This window comes from Esox lucius, chromosome 2 (genome assembly GCF_011004845.1).
Source record: "Esox lucius isolate fEsoLuc1 chromosome 2, fEsoLuc1.pri, whole genome shotgun sequence".
Taxonomy (NCBI): domain Eukaryota; kingdom Metazoa; phylum Chordata; class Actinopteri; order Esociformes; family Esocidae; genus Esox; species Esox lucius.
In genome coordinates this window covers 20179664-20202055 of record NC_047570.1, presented here as the reverse complement: position 1 = coordinate 20202055, position 22392 = coordinate 20179664, and the positions used below count along the sequence as shown (strand labels likewise).

The following is a 22392-nucleotide window of genomic DNA, read 5'->3' as shown; positions in this document are numbered from 1 at the left end:
TCTCACACACACACACACACACACACACTCACAAAACCACAACGCAGTCAGAGTACGAGACAATTGCATTACGATTTGACAACAATATTTTATAATTTAGGTGTCATTGTGAAATATGTGAGAGCCAGACAGCTTTGATTGACACATGCACAATCAGATAATTACTTCAGACAGATATCTGATGTGATCAGATTTAATGTTAAAAATATGAACCGCAGCCCTGGATCCAAAATTAAACCGACACGTGTACATCACAAGTTCAGTAATTCACTGCCGCCATCTGGCGGTCATTTGTAATTGTTGTCGCGTTTCTGAATAAGCCCTGTACTGTGTGACATCCTCTCTCTCAAATATGTGAAGTATTCCTCATGTGATTAGGCTCTATAATAATGCTTGTATAACACTGCCTTCCACAGTTGTTGTTACACCGATAATATGACAGAAATATAACCTTTAATTGAGGTAATATTTTTCTAAGAAATAAAACCTTTCTAATCAAGATATTAATGCTTCCTCCAAAACCTGTGTATCATAATTTATTAGCACCCTAATGAAGAAAATATTATAGTAGTTCCTTCCTACTAATTATTTAAATTTGGTAATCTGAGTCATTAGTAACTCTTAAATATGCGTTCCATTACCATTCACGATCAGCCAATTACTTTTCAAAACTCCCACTTTAGGCAGGGTGTGTCATATGTTGTTCATATCTTCACAATTAAGTATAATCCCCATCATGCCGCCAATTAAACTCCAAAATGATTGATGTTCCATAATTTGCATTTCTGCGAGCCTACAAAGGCCTACAAAGGGCATAGATACACCGGCCAAAGCCACACACCCAGCTCCCATTCATTTCAAATGGAAATGCAGTGTCGACATGCAATATTTGCAGTTTCCGTCTGAGCAGTGCAATTCAGACTTGGGAAAGAGTTAACTTGTTTGACAACGTCATTGTTACCCTCATCTATAACCAATCACCGGTTGCTGTTTTACTGGAAATCTCTTCCCAGTTGGACAACCAAAGTTCGATCCCAAATCATCCTCTGTGGGACAACCAACGTTGATCTCAATTCAGCCTCCTCCATTTACAGGCAAACGAATGTTGTCTGAATGAACACATAGCTGCCCCTTCAGAACTATACAGTATCAAGAAAAATGACTACCGATGACACTCAAATAAAGTGCATATGGCAGCAAGGCTAGTTTGGGATTCACCAGTGATAGTAGTGGTAGTACAGTGGTGGTTCCAAAATATAAGAATCGTCAGAAAAAAAGGATTATGGATTGCAGCGTCATGATTTTCATGGAAACATGGCTACACAACAGCACACCCGACAACGCAATTGGGCTAGAGAGGCACAACATCTTCAGGGCTTGATCATACGGCAGAGGGCTCTGGTGAGACCAGAGGAGGTGGCCTGTGCATTCATGTAAACAAAGTATGGTGTATAGACACTAACATAACCGGGAGTCACTGCTCAACCAATCTGGAGTACCTGATGATTAGGTGCAGGCCTTTTTACTTGCCTCAGGAGTTCAAATAGATTGCTGTCAGTGTCACCTACATACCTCTGGATGCTAATGCTAAGCTAGCAATGAAAGAACTGCAGGCTGCTATTAACAAACAGGTAACTGCACATCCGGATGGTGCTTTTATTGTTGCAGGGAAATTCAACCACTCAAATCTGAAAACTGTTTTTCCCAAATTCGACAAAAATTTCCCCTGCCCCACCTGAGGAGACAGTACACTACACCACGTGTATACAAACATTCCAGAGGCCTAAAAAGTCATTCCCATCCCCCACCTGGGACAGTCTGATCACCTTTCACTGTTTCTACTCCCCAAGTATTTACCCCTCATTTAACATATGAAACCATCAGTGAGGATAGTAAAAATGTGGCCAGAGGGGTCAGACTCACTAATACAGCACCAGTTTCAACACACACTGGAGATTGTTTGCCACTCAAGCCACCCCTGACTCCCATACGGACATTAAAACATATGTTTCTTCCATTCTGGATTTCATCAACATCTGCGTCAACAACATCACCACCCATAAACGAACAAATACCATCCCCAACCAGAAGCCTTGGATGATCAGAGAGGTCCGACAACAGCTAAAGGTACGCAACGTTGCTTTCAGATCCTGCGATGAAGAGGCCTAAAGGGGCATAAAGATGGTTAAACATGACTACAAACTGCGGATTGAAGAGCACTTCAATAACAACTCTGAACCCAGATGCATTTGACAGGGCATCCAAGCCATCACAGTCGACTGCGTCTAGCCTGAATGACTTCCGACCTGTTGCACTCACCCCCACAATCATGAAGTGTTTTGAAAGACTGGTCCCGGCCCACCTTAAATCCTGCCTCCCCGCATCACTGGATCCCTACCAGTTTGCCTATTGATCAAACAGGTCTACAGAGGACGCCATCAACCACTGCTTTATACTCTGCTCTGACCCACCTGGAAAAAAGCAATACCTATGTGAGAATGCTGTTCATAGACTTTAGCTCAGCATTAAACACAGTCATCCCCACTAGGCTAGTCAACAAACTCCACAACCTAGGGATCAGCCCCTCTTTCTGAAACTGGACTTGTATTGTGTAGTGAGGGCGTATTGCGGCTTGTAGATGTATCATCAGGGTTATAAAAAAAGCAACTTTCCACTGAGGCATCGCTTTGAGGCTTGTATTGTTTTAAGGAAACTTTCTTCTTCTTCTTCTTCTTCTTCCTTCTTCTTCTTCTTCTTCGGTTTACGGCAGTTGGCATCCAACTTTAATGGTGCATTACCGCCACCTATTGTATTGGAGTGTGAACCAGAGATGGAAATCTATATTCTATTTGCTAGTCCCATGTCTTTTAAATACCTTAACACACGTGAACTAACTTTATTTGTTATATTTTCCAGTAACCCCCTAAGTGACATTATTTGAACCACTTGACTTCTCATACTCTCATACTTTCAACTTCACCCTTTATTTCACACACTCAAACAGTACATGCTCCACAGATTCAACACTGTCACAAAAAAATCTACATGTCATATGTTTAATAAATAATATGAAGATACTTATTATGTCCACAGTGACCCACTCTTAACCAAGTAAAAAATATTTCCTAAGGGAAGCATGTGATCGATGACAGACACGTCTTCGCTCACTGTGGGACCATGTGATGGGTTTGCTTTGACATTTGGTTGTAGATTTAAGGAAGCAAAACTCAGATTATTTCATAGGTTGTTGTAGTTGCGAAGTTATTGAAACATTCAACGTCCCCAGGTAAAAAATACTTTTATAACCCAACTGAACCCAACACAGATGTGCACGCTCTTTATTCAAATCTTCCTGTTTGTCCAGACTTATACTGTAGTTGCTCAACCATGAATAGGTTTATTATTTGTTCTGCAAAAAACTGTATAATAGATTTTCTTAAGAAATAATTACAAAAATAACACACCAATCCCAATGGTAAATATAACTTCAGGTTATGATTATATTATTAAATGATAACACGAGAAAACGTGTTGGTCAAAACAATGTTTCGTCACTAAGTCAGGTTGTACGTAAACTAAGGTTGCATGTTTTGGGTGCGCGAAATAATTTTTACCAACAGGTGTCACTGGTGTTGCAAGAGGCCACTGGTGTACTCCGCGCTCAAAAGGTGGATTGACGTCCTATTACTGCTAACTACATGAGCTAGTCAATGTCAGCTGCCTGCGTTAAAAACAAAACAACTAATTTCTTTGGAAAAGCCAAACATTCTCGCCCACAATCGGGGTACGAATCCAGTGTAGGCAGACAAAAAGCCAACATGCGAATGTACTCGTCCACTTACATTGCTCCCTCCACATTATGGACTCTCATCAACATCATTCCACATGCTAAATATTATAACACATTGGAAATCGAATGTGGTATAATAATAGACCATATTGTGAAAAATAACTTTATTGATTTATCATTAATCAATCAAGGGAAAAACTTTTATTTCTGTATTTCATCAAAATCTTTTTCAATGATTGTCATAGGAACTTCAAACCTGGGGAACATTATTCTAGAAATAGCTGGCCTACTTGTTTAAGCTTTGCTTTGGTAAAAAAGTAATTACTCATTTATTAATAATAAATCAATAGAAACACCTTTCATTCAGGAATGTCTTCAATATAATTTTCAATAAAACTAATAGGAACTTCAAACCTGGTGTATATTATTCTGATAATAGCTGGCCTACCTTTTCAAGCTTTGTTTTGGTGGAAAAACACTTAACGGATTTATTAATAATCAATAAATCAATAGAAATAGCTTGAATTCTGTATTTCTTTAATATATTTTTCATTGATTGTCATAGGAACTTAAAACCTGGTGTATATTATTCTAGAAATAGCCGGCCTACTGGTTCAAGCTTTGTTTAGGTTGAAAAACACTTAATTGATTTATTAATAATCAATAAATCAATAGAAACTGCTTGAATTCTGTATTTCTTCAATATCTTTTTCAATGATTGTCATAGGAACTTCAAACCTGGTGTATATTATTCTAGAAATAGCCGGCCTACTTGTTCAAGCTTTGTTTAGGTTGAAAACCCTTTATTGATTTATTAATAATCAATAAATCAATAGAAACAGCTTGAATTCTGTATTTCTTCAATATATTTTTCAGTGATTGTCATAGGAACTTCAAACCTGGTGTATATTATTCTAGAAATAGCCGGCCTACTTGATCAAGCTTTGTTTTGGTTGAAAAACTCTTTATTGATTTATTAATAATCAATATATCAATAGAAACACCTTTAATTCAGTATTTCTTCAATATATTTTTCAAAGATTGTCATAGGAACTCTATATTATTGAAATACAGAAATACATGTTTTTCCCTTGATTGAGTAGTGATAAATCAATAAAGATCTTTTTTACAATATGGTATAATATTATACCACATTTGATTTCCAATGTGGTATAATATTTAGCATGTTTAATGTTGATAAGAGTCCATAATGATACCATATTCGTCTTCTGACAGTTCGGCAATTACCTAGTTTCCTATTTTACCTCGGTCCCTAAATGTGGGAGAGAGCCTGGACGGAAGAAAATCTGTTGAATCTCGAATATATAACTAGTATCACCTCGGTAAAGAAACCGGAAAACTGGTGATTTTTATGATAAAAATCAGTCGCCGGTCTTAAGTTTACCTTAAATTTACCTTATCCATGGTCTTATGAGCGTTCTGCGCTTTGTGTTATTCGATTTAAACGACGGACTTTGCTCACGTCGTAATCGAAATTCTAATTGTTGGCACTTACAACTGTTTCGTAAACCGAACTCCAGATGGAAAATATGGCTAGTTCGACCAAGGCGGTTTTCTAACCAACGCGGTTTTCTAACCAACGCGTTAAGATTGGCAGCATGTTGGTATTCCAGTAGCCTAGACTACAGCTATGATGGATAGTGATGTTTATAAATATTGTGCTGTATTTGCCACTGCTTGATAAAAGGAGCATATGCAACTGCTAACAACTCAAACTTGTAGACTAAACACATCGCCAACCATGTAGTATCAATATCACAGAAGCAATATTCCCGATAACACACACACAAAAAAAAACAATTCTTTCTCCCCAAAGCGTTAAACCAGTCCTTAGCATCAGTTTAATCTGGCTGCGTAAAATGCCAGCAACACTCGTAATTACATGATTTGACACCATATTTTGACTATACTCACTTATCACATTGTGTGTTGGAGTGGATAATATAGTGTCGCTGAGTGTATAACAGAGTCCCTGTCCAAAAACAATTATCTCCAGCAAATCAACAAGAATGATATGAAAATACATGGGCTTTCTGTAAGGTGCTCTGAATTAGGGCATCTGCTGAATGACAATTGATTGCCAAAATAATTATACATCTCTCTTTCTATCCCTCTCTCTCTATATATATATATCGAGAGAGGGATAGAAAGAGAGAGAGAGAGATTTAAATGTAAAGTATTATTTCATTAGTAACTCTTTTTAATTTCTATTTACGATGTAGTTATTCCTTTTAACAAATGTTTACACTATACACTGCAAAACTGTAACAAGGACGAATTTCATATAAAATATATTCCTTGGACTATTATTTTGAAAGCAAAAAACGAAAACTGGAAGTCATGTTATTGCTACGGATTCTAAGACGCTAATTACAATGAATTCAATATGAATATGTATTCCATATTCAATCATTAGCATTGTCTGAATTTTTAATACCCACTTTTTATTGAAATTACTCTTAAATATGATTAAGATCTGAATTGTTATCAATGTTTTGAGAGGTAGAAGTATTTTTGGCCGTCTTTATTTTGAAATGTTTCTAATTTTAGTGACCCGGAAGTGTTTTTTAATTTTGCTAATCACTGTAGCCATAGACATAATATTATGTCTATGATTGTAGCGTCATGGTGGCAACATTAGAGATTCCGTAGCAAAAATAAGACTTCCGGTTTTCGGATTTTGCCTTCAAAATAGAAGTCCGCGGTAAAACGCGATTTTAATAATATTAAATGGATCGATTTTGACACTTTGCTTAGTGTATATTGTAAAAATGTATTGTAGGAAATGTTCAGGAGATTGGATGGAATAAATATATTCAAAGAAATCAAGGGGCACTGTGTATTTGTAATTGTTGCTGGCATTTTACTCCACACATCCTAGATCCTATTGGCCACGATGTAGCTCAAAGGATATCAAATAAATATTGCCCTGTACAGAAAAAAAAATACTATACGCCGCAGTGAATGTATTGTAGGAAATTTCAAGGAGACAGCAAATACTATATTTCCTACAATACATTCACTGCGGCCTATAGAATAGTTTGTTCTGTATGAGTCAATATGTAATTCATATCCATTGAGTTACATTGTGGAAAAACAGGGGGTGGAAATATTGTGTTGCTAGATGTAGCACACCATTCCCCATGATTAAATAGGTTTGTCTTACTCTACACATTCTCCTGAACATTTCCTACATTGCTTTCTCTGTGGAATATTCAACAGTTTATGCGCTATGAGGCAATATGTATTCCATATTCAGTCATTGGCATTGTCTGAATTTTGCCCTTGGAACGTGTTTTAATACCCACTTTATATCGAAATTACTCCTAAATATGATAATATTTGAATTGTTGTCAATGTTTTGAGAGGTACATTTTCTTAAACAATAAACTCAATTGATCTCAGTTTTGAAGTAATACGTTGGTCTCTTTTATTTTGAAAGATTTATTATTTTCATGACCCGGAAGTGTTTCTTTAATGTTGCTCACAAGACGCTGATACGTTGGTGCTAATCGGTACCTCCAGTTTCAATTGACCCCGATTACTACAATATACAGATCCCACCATCTGACCCACCGTTGCCAGCCTGCAGGTAAAGCAGTGAGCTCTAAGTCTGTCATACATTAATTTTGAATGTTTATGTAGTAGCTAGCGACAGTAATGTAACTTATTTAAAGCGCGCAACGTAAGATGTATTTAAGGCATCGATTGCATGTGTGTAGTTGATGTCTTTTCACATTCCATTCCACCCTATTTATTACAGCTAACGTTTTATAATGCTAGTTAACCATACAGACGCTGCTGGCTAGGCTTGTTAGTCGGTCCAGCGTCGATTTCCAAAGCAAACAGGTTAAACAATCAATACTCAAACGTGGCTAGACAATGTTGTGTAGGCCTACATTTTGATAAAGGCTAGCTGGCTTAACTACAGTGACGATGGTCCAATTTCAGTTCGCATGTTTACCAAACCAACAAATATAGGGAACCCTTAAATCACACAACGGGAATGAAATACAGTATATTAAAGATCAAAATATGTGCTGTAGGCTTACATTTTTTATTCGAAAATGATGTAACAACGGTCAATGGAAACCAAACTCACCAACCGATTGAGGGCTGGATTCAAACTCACCCAAAATCATAGTAAACAATTGAAATCACAGGCTGTTCCAAACTTGCGTGAATTTAATCTCGGCAACTCATATTGTAACTCAGTAGTGTGTATGGCCCTCACGTGTCTGAATGCACTCCCTACAACATCTGGTCCTGAGGGACCCTGATCAGGGCATCAGTGAGCTCCAGTAGTGCCTGTGGCGCTACTTGGTACATAACGTACCAGAGGTTCTAAATTGGACTCAGGTCTGGGGAATGTGAGGGCCAGTCAATGGTATCAGTGCCTTCTTAATCTAGGAACTGCCTAGACACCCTGATCACATGAGGCATTGTCCTGGCCAAGGGTGTAGTAGTGACTCTGATATGGGTAGCACGTTTGAATACAGTGTGAATGTTAATGTATCACACCAATATGTCTATTTAATATGTAGTTCTATGTGTTTTGATAGGACTCAAGTGTTCAGTGTGAATATTCCCATCAGTTTGACTTAGAAACTAGAGATTTCATAACATGCAATAGTCCCAACTAGCAGTGGTAAATTATACCTTGTGTGATGTTGTGATTTTTTATTTTTTTGGCATGGTGGGACTTTTCAGCTGGAAAGGCATTTCAGATAGATGATAATGTAACCAGAGTGCATCTTTTAAAATGACACAAATTACAATGATGTTGGTAACATATCAGTCAGGCATGTTAGTCCAGCTTTAAGTATTCCAATCTGCTCCTATAGACCGCCTTGAATTAATACTTCTCACAATCTTACCTGTTAGTTTTTGGACTCTCTCCATCGCTCTGCCTACTTTTCTGACCAGTGTTATTGTTATGACAGCCTCTCTCCTGTATAAAGTAAAGGCATACAGTACACCCCTAAATTCAGATGGTGTTCCTTAAATTTTTTTGACCAGTGTATATAGTATATCAGATTAAGATGAGTAAATCATAAAACGGGTGGTTCGAATGCTGATTGACTAACTTTTTTCCTCACTGTCCTGGCACCTTCCCGAAGTGCAATTTCAACCATCCCAAACTGAACTTGACCCATCCCAAAATTAGAATACTTGATTTTTTTTTTACATTTTGAAAAAACAAAATAGCTTTAGGTCATTTGCAACTCTTTTAAATTAGTTTTATTTCTGACACTAGTTGACATTAAATTAACCAAATTTTAGTTATTTATTATTTAATTTATTAATTGAACTCTAACTTACACTACATAATATTCCATGGAGATGATGTTGAGATATTCTATTCCACAACTATCTGCCCGGTTAAACAACATAACACCACAATATAGCCTATTAAAAAGCGTGTGTTCCACAGGTTTCACTTTCTCTGCGTCACCCACATTTTTATCCTATTGTAACTAACAATAACGTCAGCCAGCACCATATGTATTTACCTGATCATAGCTCAAATGTGTCTACCATACACTTGGGCAGCTTGTAAACAGATTTGTGTACCTAGCTAGAAAAGTAAGTTCATGTTTTCAAACTATGCTCAGACTAGGTAATATCTTGATTGTTGTGTTGTGTGTTTGACATTATCAAGTATTTAAATTACTTTGAAAAAAAACATTTCAAAACACGCATTGAAACTCAACACACTCACTAAATCAGAGGTGTGTGCAGCAGAAGCCCTTGGCTGCAGCAAGGCAAGTCACATGATCGCTATTGGGCTTATGTGGTCTCGTCATCTCATGCGTTACCGCGCATGACCGCAGCACTGGTTAACGTGGGCAAAACATTTGACAGAAGAAGACAACATGCAGACACCCACTGCCTCGACAATCTACTTGTTTCACCACCTGCGAACCAACCATAGCAAGGAATACCAAGAGTGAAAAGCTTTGAGACTCCGCTGCCAAGAAAAGCCGACATAGGCTAAGGTACCTGCTGCACAACACACTCAGCAAACTTTAGCAGAGTCGTTTAGCAGAAAGGTACCTTTACTATAAGAAAAGCAACAGATGGCAAGACATTACAAATGCTATCACCAAGTTTATAGGAAAAGAAATGCTGCCGAGTCAGCTGGTGAAGAGAGAGGGCTTTATAGAACTCATGAATACCCTAGACCCCAGATATACAGTGTCAAGTCAAGTATTTCAGCTCAACTGCCCTGCCCAATTTATATGACTCATGTCGCTGAACCGAACTTCGCAACCACTACAGATTTATGGTCGAGCAGAACATCCGAGCCATACCGTTTCATCGACGAATCTTGGCTACTTCAGCACTTTTGTTTGCAAACATCTTACTTCCCAGGTGACCAATCAGGCGACATCATTGCTGAAGGTCTAAAGGATGCCCTGGCATCATGGTCGCTGAGGGACGATTGTATGGTTTGCATGACCCCGAACAGCTGTGTAAAAGTTGTCAGTGCACTCTGAGTTAACAGCTAGACGAGGCTGCCGTGTTTTGGGCACAGACTCCATATTGCTATTGGTAATTGGTCTACTTTGATTGCTTTTATAAAATGCAGTTTATGTGAAAGTTATTTTGTTTGTTGGAATGATAAATATAATTATTCTTTCCAAAAAGGAACAAAAATAGGCAACGCTTTTGTACTAGCTGTATGAAATTTACAATTGAACTAATACTGCATTAAATTAACAGTAATTACACTGCAATAAACAAATGCATACAAATTTAGTGTTAAGGTAGGCTACTATTAGACCAACATATCTGACAAGGACATCACATTATTAAACGGTGAATTTTTAAATGGTGTTCTCTAAATATGAAATGTTTTCCAGAGAGGAGCATGAGGGATCCTAGAGTAGACAGAGCCATTGGAGTTCGCAAGAAGGTCGTTGGAGCTTTTTCCCATAGCTGGAAAATGAAGATAGCACTTTGTGATGCCCAGGATCAGTTGAAGCTCCCAGAGCATAAACTCATCACAGAATCGCCAACAAGATGTGGCTCAAGACGGCGCATGATAGAGAGATTTATTTAGCAAGAAAAGGCCATTCTTCATGTGCTGGATGCAGACAAAAAGCGCAGGCATCTTATTCCAACATGGTAGGATGTTGATGTGCTAGAATCAGTGAGCAAAGCGCTTGGTCCTCTGTTAGAGTTTACAGATGCTCTTTGTGGTGAGCAACTTGTAACAGTGTCCTACCTCAAACCTGTCTTGGCAGTGTTCAACTCTGAGGTCTTGGCAGTGAAATCTGATGACACAGAACTAACCAAACAAATTAAAAACAACCATCCTGGAGTACCTGAACACCAAGTACAAAGAAGACTGTGTGGATGACTTGTTAAGTTTGGCATCCACACCGTCACAGTTATGATGACCCGATTAAAACGATTGCGTCAACAATTACCCCTGAACTCATGGCTATGACAGTGGAAGACAGCCCTACCCCAGGCCCCTCAACTGCGGCAGCTATGGCTACAGCTGCAGAATGTGGAGCAAGTGGTGGGGGTGATGACACCAGGGAGGCAGCAAAAAATAATTTTGGGAGTAACTTAAAAAAAAACTAAGTCGGAGGAGAGGAGTCACTGGCCACTGCCATTGGCGCTCAAGAGCTACTTACTGATACAATGATGTTAATCCACTTGATTGGTGGAAATCACAAGAAGTACATTTCCCCAGACTGGGGAAAATTGCTAATAAATATCTATGCATCCCTGCCTCAAGCAGCCCTTCAGAAAGGGCATACATTTCCTCCAGTGCTGAAACATGTCACCAGGCTGCACTTAAACCTGACACTGTGGACAGACTGGTGTTCTTGGCTCATCATTTGAAGTAAATGTACATGCGAACCATGAGCAGTTGGCCTATAATGTCCTTTAAAGTTCCAGCATCTGTCCATGCCTGTGTGTTTTTATTTGTCTATACATTTTGGACTTTGTTTGCATTAAAGTAATTTGTTAGCATGTATAAATATATTCTATTATTTAAGATAATCTGATTTGGAAGTGCACCTTTTGGGCAGATTTTCCTTTTTATTTTTGTGTAATCTTTGTGCATTACTTGAAGTTAGGCATTTGTTCAATAAGGCCATAGGTTGTAAGGCAATAAGGCCATAAGGACATGGTTGTGTGCAATATGTTACAGAACAGACTTTTTGTTTATTGTTATGATTTCATCTTGCTTGTATGCTGCACAATTTACATTACAGCAGAGGTGTACAACGGAATGTTTACTCAGAGTTCAATGTTCCTACACTAGTTCAATTAGTATTTTGTGTGTCTTTGAATTTTTTTTACTTGAATACTTACATTTTAAAGACAATAAACAAAAAAAATTTTCATTCAACATTGTGCCCATTATTATCATCACTGATTAAGTAACTCAGATTTAAATTTTTTTATTTTTAAAGGATATTGTCTAATTATCTTTATCGTCAAAATCGCCCAAAATATTGAGATTTCTTTTTGTCTATATTGCCCACCTCTAGATCAGACTAAGACTGGTCATGTAGATACAGATAAAAATGTCCATAGCAACTCCCGGAACACACAGCCTCAGTCTGCATACAACATTTCCTTTCAAGTTTCAGTTTCAAGGTTTATTTGTCAAATACACCAAACACATTTTCATCCTGCACAATGAAATTCTTGTGACAGGGCAGCTGACATGACAACTGCGGTGTGAGAGTTAAGAAGAATAATATATATGAAAAATATAGCCAGACAAAAAAAATAAGCAACACTTTACATAACACTGTACACTACCAGCAGTTTAAAAAAAGAGTCCTGTAGACTAGCAGCAATTTGGGTAGTATTATTGAGCACTATACCCATCTACTTTATGCATAAATGCCCAACAATATAATGATTTATGATGATGATTGATGATTAATATTAATATGATTAATATCTCTTCATTTACATAACCGAAATAATTACATAACAATGCCTAGCCAGGCATCTTTGTTTCAAACTTCAACATTTTACATAACCTTAGCTTTCTTATAGCCCATAGCAAAAATCAGACCATAGAAAAAAAGCATATTATTTTGAAGACTCCCTGATTTACCATTGAAATCTGAATTTCTTTCCTATTTGTTTTACAAAATGTTTATTGGACTATCAGTGTTTCCCAATCCTGGGCCGATTGAGGGCACTCAAGCACTCACACACCTGATCCAAATGAAGGACATGATGATAGGTTGAGTACGTTTTGAAACAGGTGTGTGAGTGCTTGGGCAAAAACGTGCACCCCTTTGGGTCCCAAGGACCAAGATTATGAAACACTACTATAGTTAATTTTTTCCCCATTAAAATGTGTCAATATATCCATCCGTCACATTACAAAAAACACTTGCATCAAGTGCACATTTGAGAATGGTGTTTACTCGATGCGCCGCCATCTTCCCGATGAATGCATTCCGGTGCTTGTAATGTGTCCTAGTTATTCATAGTTAATGGACATTTAAACTAAATACGATGATTTCATCTGTATTTTTTTGGGCTATTGTCGAGCATTCGTTCCAAAGTCTGTGTTTAACCGTCACATTTTTTTATCAACCGTAAAAAAAAAAAAAAAAAAAAAAACATCCCCAGGACGACGGGACACCGTTAATTTCGAGCCCTGCTGATAGCCATGGCATGTGAACAAGATGTCACAAGGAACATTTCTAAGTGACCCCAAACTTTTGAATCGTAGTGTATGGGTTCTGGAGAATAAGCATAACCAGAAGTGAGAGGTCCTAATCACAAATTTGTAAAATGCAGACAACAAATTATGTGACATGTTTGAACATAAAACATTTTTACATTTATTTGATATTCATCCTTTGTTTTTGTTAACAATTATTTGGTTTTGGATTTTAACATGTTTGTGAAACAAAAAAGTGCATATTTGTTGACAGATTTTTATTTGAAAGTTGCGTCACCAATTTGTGACTCACAGTTTTTATTTCTGACTCGCTATTTATACGTTTACAACATTTTGATAGATTTCTGTCTCCATATAAAAGTGTGCATTGTGAAAGGAAATTGTATATTATAAATACTAGATTCATGTTACTGTTTAAATCGTATGATACCTGTAACTGTTTGTTTCACTTGAGTTCAATAAACTGTTAGTAGCATGTATTTTTTTTATAACACTCCTCAATAAGTATGTTTAAGCTTTTGCTGAAGATTGAATTTCTACTTGATCAACATTTACACATGGTTTCCATTTAAAATCAGAAAAACACCATATTTTGACCATTATGTAGTAGCTAGTCAATCTCTATCATTGCTAGCTACTTCCCCGTTAACGATATTCCTCGCTTGCCGCTGGGTCTGTCTGTGGCAAGTGTTGCAACTGCACCAAGCTTTAGAACAAGAAACTTTTCATACCCCATTTGTTTTTGCATCGTGTTATGAAAGCACTCTGAAAAATGTTGTACAAATGGTTGACTTACTGATCACAGCGGTACGATTAAGCTAACTGTGATCAGTTGCTTGCTGAATCTTGGAATGACAGGTGATGGGCTATATACATAATTAGGGCTGGTGAAAATATAAAAAGCATATCCTTGGATGTAATAAAATGAGACCGTGACATGAAACAAGCAATGATACTGATTTGGTGATGCTTAATACACCTGTTTTGGTTTAAATGTTGATTAAATTCAAATTGCAGATTTTGCTGTGCATAGCATTTAATGTGTATCTTTGTGTGTCTTCAGAGTGGAAGGAGTACCATTACAGGTGTATGTTGACTTCACCAGACTTGAGGTAAGTCATTTGCTAAGCAATTAGGAGCGAATGTCATTGTTATATTGGAATTGAAACCCAAAGATATAGCCTACTTAGCTAAATGTCACAGAGATTTTTCAATGAAAGCGATACAGTGGGGGGAACACGTATTTGATACACTGCCGATTTTGCAGGTTTTCCCACTTACAAAGCATGTAGAAGTCTGTCATTTTTATCATAGGTACTCTTCAACTGTGAGTGAATCTAAAACAAAAATCCAGAAAATCACATTGTATGATTTATAAGTAATTCATTAGCATTTTATTGCATGACATAAGTATTTGATACATCAGAAAAGCAGAACTTAATATTTGGAACAGAAACCTTTTTTGCAATTACAGAGATCATACGTTTCCTGTAGTTCTTGCCCAGGTTTGCACACACTGCAGCAGGGATTTTGGACCACTTCTCCATACAGACCTTCTCCAGATCCTTCAGGTTTTGGGGCTGTCGCTGGGCAGTACGGACTTTCAGCTCCTTCCAAAGATTTTCTGTTGGGTTCAGGTCTGGAGACTGGCTAGGCCACTCCAGGACCTTGAGATGCTTCTTACGGAGCCACTCCTTAGTTGCCCTGGCTGTGTGTTTTGGGTCGTTGTCATGCTGGAAGACCCAGCCACAACCCATCTTCCATGCTCTTACTGAGGGAAGGAGGTTGTTGGCCAAGATCTCCCCATCCGCCCCTCAATACGGTGCAGTCGTCATGTCCCCTTTGCAGAAAAGCATCCCCAAAGAATGATGTTTCCACCTCCATGCTTCACAGTTGGGATGGTGTTCCTGGGGTTGTACTCATCCTTCTTCTTCCTCCAAACACGGCGAGTGGAGTTTAGACCAAAAAGCTCTATTTTTGTCTCATCAGACCACATGACCTTCTCCCATTCCTCCTCTGGATCATCCAGATGGTCATTGGCAAACTTCAGACGGGCCTGGACATGCGCTGGCTTGAGCAGGGGGACCTTGCGTGCGCTGCAGGATTTTAATCCATGACAGTGTAGTGTTACTTATGGTTTTCTTTGAGACTGTGGTCCCAGCTCTCTTCAGGTCATTGACCAGGTCCGGCCGTGTAGTTCTGGGCTGATCCCTCACCTTCCTCATCGTCATTAAGGCCCCACGAGGTCAGATCCTGCATGGAGCCCCAGACCGAGGGAGATTGACCGTCATCTTGAACTTCTTCCATTTTCGAATAATTGCGCCAACAGTTGTTGCCTTCTCACCAAGCTGCTTGCCTATTGTCCTGTAGCCCATCCCAGCAGTGTGCAGGTCTACAATTTTATCCCTGATGTCCTTACACAGCTCTCTGGTCTTGGCCATTGTGGAGTGATTGGAGTCTGTTTGATTGAGTGTGTGGACAGGTGTCTTTTATACAGGTAACGAGTTCAAACAGGTGCAGTTAATACAGTTAATGGGTGGAGAACAGGAGGGCTTCTTAAAGAAAAACTAACAGGTCTGTGAGAGCCGGAATTCTTACTGGTTGGTAGGTGATCAAATACTTATGTCATGCAATAAAATGCTAATTAATTAATTAATAAAAAATCATAAAATGTGATTTTCTGGATTTTTGTTTTAGATTCCATCTCTCACAGTTGACGTGTACCTATAATAGAAATTACAGACCTCCACATGCTTTGTAAGTAGCAAAACCTGCAAAATCTTCAGTTTATCAAATACTTGTTCTCCCCACTGTACAAGGATTTGTTCTTATTCACAGACAGTGTATGTGCATATGTTATTCTTAGGCTGTCTATGTTTGGATTGCCCAACTTCTTTGTGTTAATTTTCACTTCACAAGAACAAATATAAATGCTAAATCCTGCTTTTAGTTGTTGCAGAAATGTATCCACTTTGCATCTATAACTCTGGATTTTTTTTGCATCTGTCTCTTAATTTATCAGTTTCTCTGGTTTTACTATTCATAGGTATGTGTTTGAGTAAAATGAACAGTTTTTTGTTTTAGTCTATAAACTACTGACAACATTACACCCAAATTCCAAATTTATTTGTGGGGAACAACTTTGGTCAAAATAACCAAAAAAATATGCATTGTTTTCAGACCTCAAAAATTCATTCATTCTTCAATAACAAAATACTAATGTTTTAACTTAGGAAGAGTTCAGAATTACATTTTTGGTGGAATAACTCTGATCACTCATAGATTTCATGCATCCTGGCATGTTCTCCACCAGGCTGTCACATTGCTGTTGGGTGTCAGGATGCTCGGCTTTGTTTGATGGCTTCATCTTCAGTTGATCAAATTCCAGAGGTTTTCAATGGGGTTCAGGTCTGGAGATTAGGCTGGCTGTGACCGGGTCTTGATCTGGTGGTCCTCCATCCACACCTTGATTGAACTGGCAGGATAAACTAGTACTTGGCTTGATTCATGCGTCCTTCACAAAGACAAATCTGCCCGATTCCAAACACTATGGCTTGTAGGCCTCACCAGGTCTCCGTCTAACCTTTAGATGACCAGGTGATTTGTAAAGCTGAATTTGACTCGTCAGAGAAGATGACTTTACTCCAATCCCTACGGTCTTTTGCAAACTTCAGCCTGACTCTTCTTTGCTTCTCATTGATGAAGGGCTTTTTTCTAGCTTTGCACAACTTTAGCCCTGCCCCTAGGAGCCTGTTATGAACCGTCCTACCTGTGCACTTCACCCCAGCTGCTGTTTGCCATTCTTTGTGTAGGTCACTTGATGTCATCCTATGGTTGTTGAGTGACATTTGAGTCAATTGATGGTTATCTCGGTCAGTGGACAGTAGTTTTCGCCCTCTGCCAGTCTGTGGCTTTGTTTTCCCCAATGACCTTGTTCTTATGAACCGCCGTCTTTTGAAATTTCAGAATGGAAGCAAGAATTTAATCCTTTTTTTCCCCCTCACTCAAAGCTCTTCTTTTCATCTCTTTTGTCATGCTAAATAGTTATTTTTTTATTCAAATTACCTTTGAGGTACTACTTGCACTTTTTTTGCCATCCAACTGGTCCTATTGCAAGATGATAGTGATGACCACAGCAGTGTTTTTTTTTTTTAAATGTCCTCGTTAAATTAGATTTGGTTCAGGTAATCACCTAATCAGTACTTCATTAAGTGAAATGAGGTGCACCTGTGTTGGAATTTAACAGACACTGGAATGGAATGGCTGCCATACATGTAGAGATTCTGATTTAAGAAAAATTAGGAGTGGTCTCTTAATGTTTTCCAGAGCTGCATGTCATAGTTTCACTTTAAAAATGTAAATAATAATAATGCTTGCTGTGTCTCAATTACCACTTGCTTACTCAACCTTATTACTTTTCCAGGCTCTTGATCCCTTGACTGTGCAAGTTGTTGCATTTTCCTGTGGAATCAGACCCAAGCACTTGAACAATGTGTGAGCAAGAGGAGGACAGGGCATGTCCATTGTCCAGTGATACTATGAAACTGAAGGATGATCTCTCTCTGATTGACTCTGACCCAGACGAATGTAATGTGTCTATAGACCCAAAGGTGGAAGACTTGTCCTCCTCATCTGATGATGAAGAGCACCAGAACTCTGTTCCTAATTCTGGTCCCAAGAAACCAGCGTTCAGTCTGACAGGTGGCAGCTCAAGCTTCTCCAGCCGCAGCCAAAGCATCTTTGATTGCCTGGAGAGTGCCGCTAAGCTTGCCTCATCCCACATAGGCCTAGACAATGGTATTGATGGCAGCTTTACATGTCCACCTCCACATCCACTGATGCCAACTGGAAAGAAGTATCAAGAGAACGTTGGAAAACTTGTCAGCAAACCTACTTGCAAAGGAGGAGTGCCAGATTACCTGGTTAACCCTGAACGCTGGACACGCTACAGCCTGGAGGATGTGCCAGAGACCAGTGACCACAAAAATAAAATGGTCGCTCAGCAATACATACAAAGCCTGCAGAAGAACAAGAGTGTTATGGCAGAAGATCCTGAGGAGCCTTTTACACCTACTTTCAATCAGGGCCTGAGCAGCAGCTCAGAGCATAAGATTGTGTTTTCTAAGCCTAGTCGGGGACTGAAGGATTGTGATCCGGAGGGAAACAAGCTTGACCAACCCAAGAAGTCATGGATGGGCCTTTCTCACTTAGATGAGGAGGAAGAGGAGGGTATAGGTCTAGGAGCAATCTCACCACATCGCCTAAAGGAAAGTGAGAAGAAGAGGAAATGGACACTGGTGAAGGATGAAGAGAGTGGTTCACTGAATGATGGAAAAGATCAGACGCCTATTGGCTTCATCATAAATAGGAAGGTCAACCGGAAAAACTTTCGTAAGACTTCAGAGAAAGACAAGAACTGAGAGTACTACACATGCATGACCTCATACAGTGCCACTTATGTCCTCTGGAAGTAGTTGTGGACCCCGCATGTGGAAGTATTTTTTGGTTACCTGTAAAATGTCCACCTGTCTGTCTAATCAGGCGAGTGGTTTCGAATTATTCTTTGGAACTTTTCCTACTAAAAGATATGACACTTTTTCCAAAAATGTTGGGACGGTGTGTAAAATATAAATAAAAACAGAATGCAAAGATGCATATAATTTAAACCTTATATTCAATCATATCTATGTAAACTTCAAATGGACCGATGGGGAAGTGGTTGTCCTTGGTATTACTCCCAAAAACTTGTTTCTTGTTACTTTTACAGGAATATTACCAAGGTCGATCGCATACTAAAACCTTGGACAGGAATGCATCTAACGATCTATGGCAAGGTTACCCTAGTCAACTCTCTCGTATTATCCCAGTTCACACATTTATTCATGACACTCCCTATGCCGGGAGAGTCTGTTTTTAAGTCCTGTGAATTTTTTATTTTATCTGGAATGGTAAGCCAGATAAAAGAAAACAAACATTTATATAATGAATATGAAAGGGGTGGGGTCAAACTAATCAGGGCTTTGAATCAAGTCACTTAAAGCTTCAATTATACCAAACTATATCTGAATTCAGACTAGTTCTCAAGTAGACTAGTAAGACAGACCCATACCCATGTTTAAAGACGGGTTCTTGCCATGTTGCAGATTAAAGTGTGCCATTTTAAACTGTTAGACAATGCTGCATTATTTGAAACATCCACCTTTATGAAGGAATCTATACAAAGCTGGTTACAATTCCAATTCCATCCTCCTGAATAGCTTGAACAAATCTTACACCAAATTATATGTCTAAACTCAAATATATTAATTTGAAAATAAGCCAATTTTCATTGACAAACTGTACCTGAAGGGTATCTTGTTTCTTAAAGACATCACGAACAAAGATGGGAAACTTACCACTCATGAGCAATTCAAACAGGAATATGGTGCAACATGCTCACTTGAGAGGTATAATCTGTTCATTGCAGCCATACCAGACAAATGGAGAGAAAAAATTTAAACTCTAGAAAGCAAAGAATCTCCTGGTCACCCATCTATTAAAGACCATGCATGGTTAAACCAGATTAAAATAAACTGTAAAATGTATCTTCCATCTGGCTACTGCGGCACCATACAGTATTCAAAACATTAGGGATAATATTTTTGATATTCTAATCCCCTGACAACTATTGATGTGTCTCAGAGAGCCTTTCAGTTCAAATTGATGTACAGAATTCTGGCCACCAAAAAAATGCCTAGATTATGTGCAGATTTTATAGGGATGAAACAGAAACAATAAATTCTGGATCCAAGTTCAAGATTGGTTATTGGGTCACTGAGTCACCCTGGAAGTTAGTTTATTGAGAGTCATATTGGGTGCCCTTAGAAGCAATGCTCAGTCAATTGAAAACATGATTCTTCTCCTTGGTAAAACATACATTTTAAAGACTGCATCAGTGGACGCCTTGAGCCTTGATAGATTCAAATATGTTGTGAAAAATCATAGAAAGACCAAGCAATATATCGCTGCTGGTAATGAAAAATTTTTACTCTACTGAGAAAGAAGGCAACATGTTTTTTTGTTGCACACCAAGTTTTTGTAGTCCGGTGTTGGTTTTGGCTTGTGCTCTGCGGGACTTCAGATTTTGCGGCATGTGGGTGGTGCACCTTTTTTATTATAACACATGATAGAAGTACTTGTGACATATTACATCCACCAATCCTCTGTGCTGAACAAATAGCACAATGATGTGGTGCTTTCCAGGTCCGGGGAGGTTGTAGAGTGTCAGTCAGACAAATGTACTGGATTTCCAACTGCACACATTGTTACATTCTCACTGGAGACAGGTGCACCAACCCACGTGCCGATCGTGTTTTGTATTTTTCCTGGAGCATGGGCCCTCACATCTCCCAGATATAAAAGCAAGGGGACGACGCACCACTTGTATAGTATTGTGTTTGTATGTCTGTATTTTGTGTCTTTTTGTGTGAGTTATTGTGATTGAGTGTGAAATAACGCATTAGGATAAAAAAGGGAAAATAAATTATGCTAGTAATGACAGTATTCACCATTGACTTGGTTGACATTAATGACTGATCTGCAAAAAAAGAATAGAAGAAAATAGTACGAAACATATTAAATGTTTTTATCGTTTTTTGGAAAAATACATGCCCATTTTGAATTTGATACCAGCAACCTAATTAGTTGTGAGATGTTCAAACAGGTTTTTCTTTAAAATTACACATCTTTCCCAGTCCTTTGTTGCCCCTGACCCAGCTTTTTTCAAATGTTTTGCTAGCATCAACATAGCATTTAGCATGTTGTCGTTGCACTATTATCTATTAAATATAGGGTTTAAATGATTTTCACATCATTGCATTCTGTTTTAATTTTTTTTTTTTAAATTGACAGGATTGTACAAGTGGTTTTAATGTAATAGGTTGTCCCGATAGGAATTTATTCAAAGCAATGTAAATGAAATTGAGTTATTAAATGAAGTTTTCCACCACACTTGTGTAATGTATAACTTATTGGACAGTAAGCTATTGTAATGTATATTTTATGGCTGTTTGTATTCAAATGTGAATAAACATTTTCAATGCTGATTGGCTGAAAACTGTGGTATGTGTAAGCAATAAGGCACAAGGTTTTGTGGTACAGTATATGGCCAATATACCACAGCTAAGCAGCTTTCTAAGGCACGAAGCATCGCAGAGTGCCTGGACACAGTGCTTTGCTGTAGTATTTTGGCAATATATCACAAACCTCCAAGATGCCTTATTGCTTTGTTGAACTGCTTACCAACACAATAATAGGAAAAACGTATGTGATGGCATACCTGTGGTTTCAGCCAATCAGTATTCAGAATTCACACCACCAGGTTTATAGAATGGTGTATACCACAAGAATGACCACTTTTTTTAATATCCTAATTACAATAAGGCCTCTCAGGGTTTTGTGATGTATGGCCATTATAACACACCTAACGTTCTCCACGTTGCTTAATCCTTAAACTTTAGGGTTAGGGTCATGGAAATTACCACAAATTATGGAGAAAAGTCTGAATACTGAAATTGAACCTTTATTGATACAGCAATTGCAGGAAACAGTGGTTAGGCTTGATCCAACACACTGCTTTGTTGAATGATGTTCAGACCCTGGCTAAATAGGAGTCCCCCAGTGGGCCACCCCCTCCCAGAAGTGTCACCTCAGTGGGTCACCCCACTTCCAAGAGCCCTTGGGCTTTCTTTTTGCAAAACAACAAACAGATTAAAATAATTTAGGTTTCCTCTGTCCCTCTGACCTACAGTAGTCATCTGTCCAGTTCATTACTTCCTCAGTTGCCCCAAGAAACAACAAGATCCCTTTCATTTATTGCAAGCAAGCCATTAAGAAAATCCTGTTGGTTATCTTTTTGTCAATT

At 38.4% G+C, this 22392-nt stretch overlaps 1 protein-coding gene across 1 annotated transcript; it reads left to right on the top strand.

Moving 5' to 3' along the window:
• The first annotated feature begins 7309 nt into the window (after window positions 1-7309).
• Window positions 7310-21477, top strand: tssc4 (tumor suppressing subtransferable candidate 4). The gene is made up of 3 exons (XM_010890483.5): window positions 7310-7403; window positions 14554-14602; window positions 17914-21477. Exon 3 carries the CDS (start codon window positions 17981-17983, stop codon window positions 18908-18910), a length of 930 nt encoding a protein of 309 aa, XP_010888785.1. The 5' UTR covers window positions 7310-7403; window positions 14554-14602; window positions 17914-17980; the 3' UTR covers window positions 18911-21477.
• Window positions 21478-22392: the final 915 nt, after the last annotated feature.

Excerpts from the sequence above, each read along its gene's own strand:
- tssc4 (XM_010890483.5), top strand. The coding sequence starts at position 17,981 with ATGTGTGAGCAAGAGGAGGACAGGGCATGTCCATTGTCCAGTGATACT.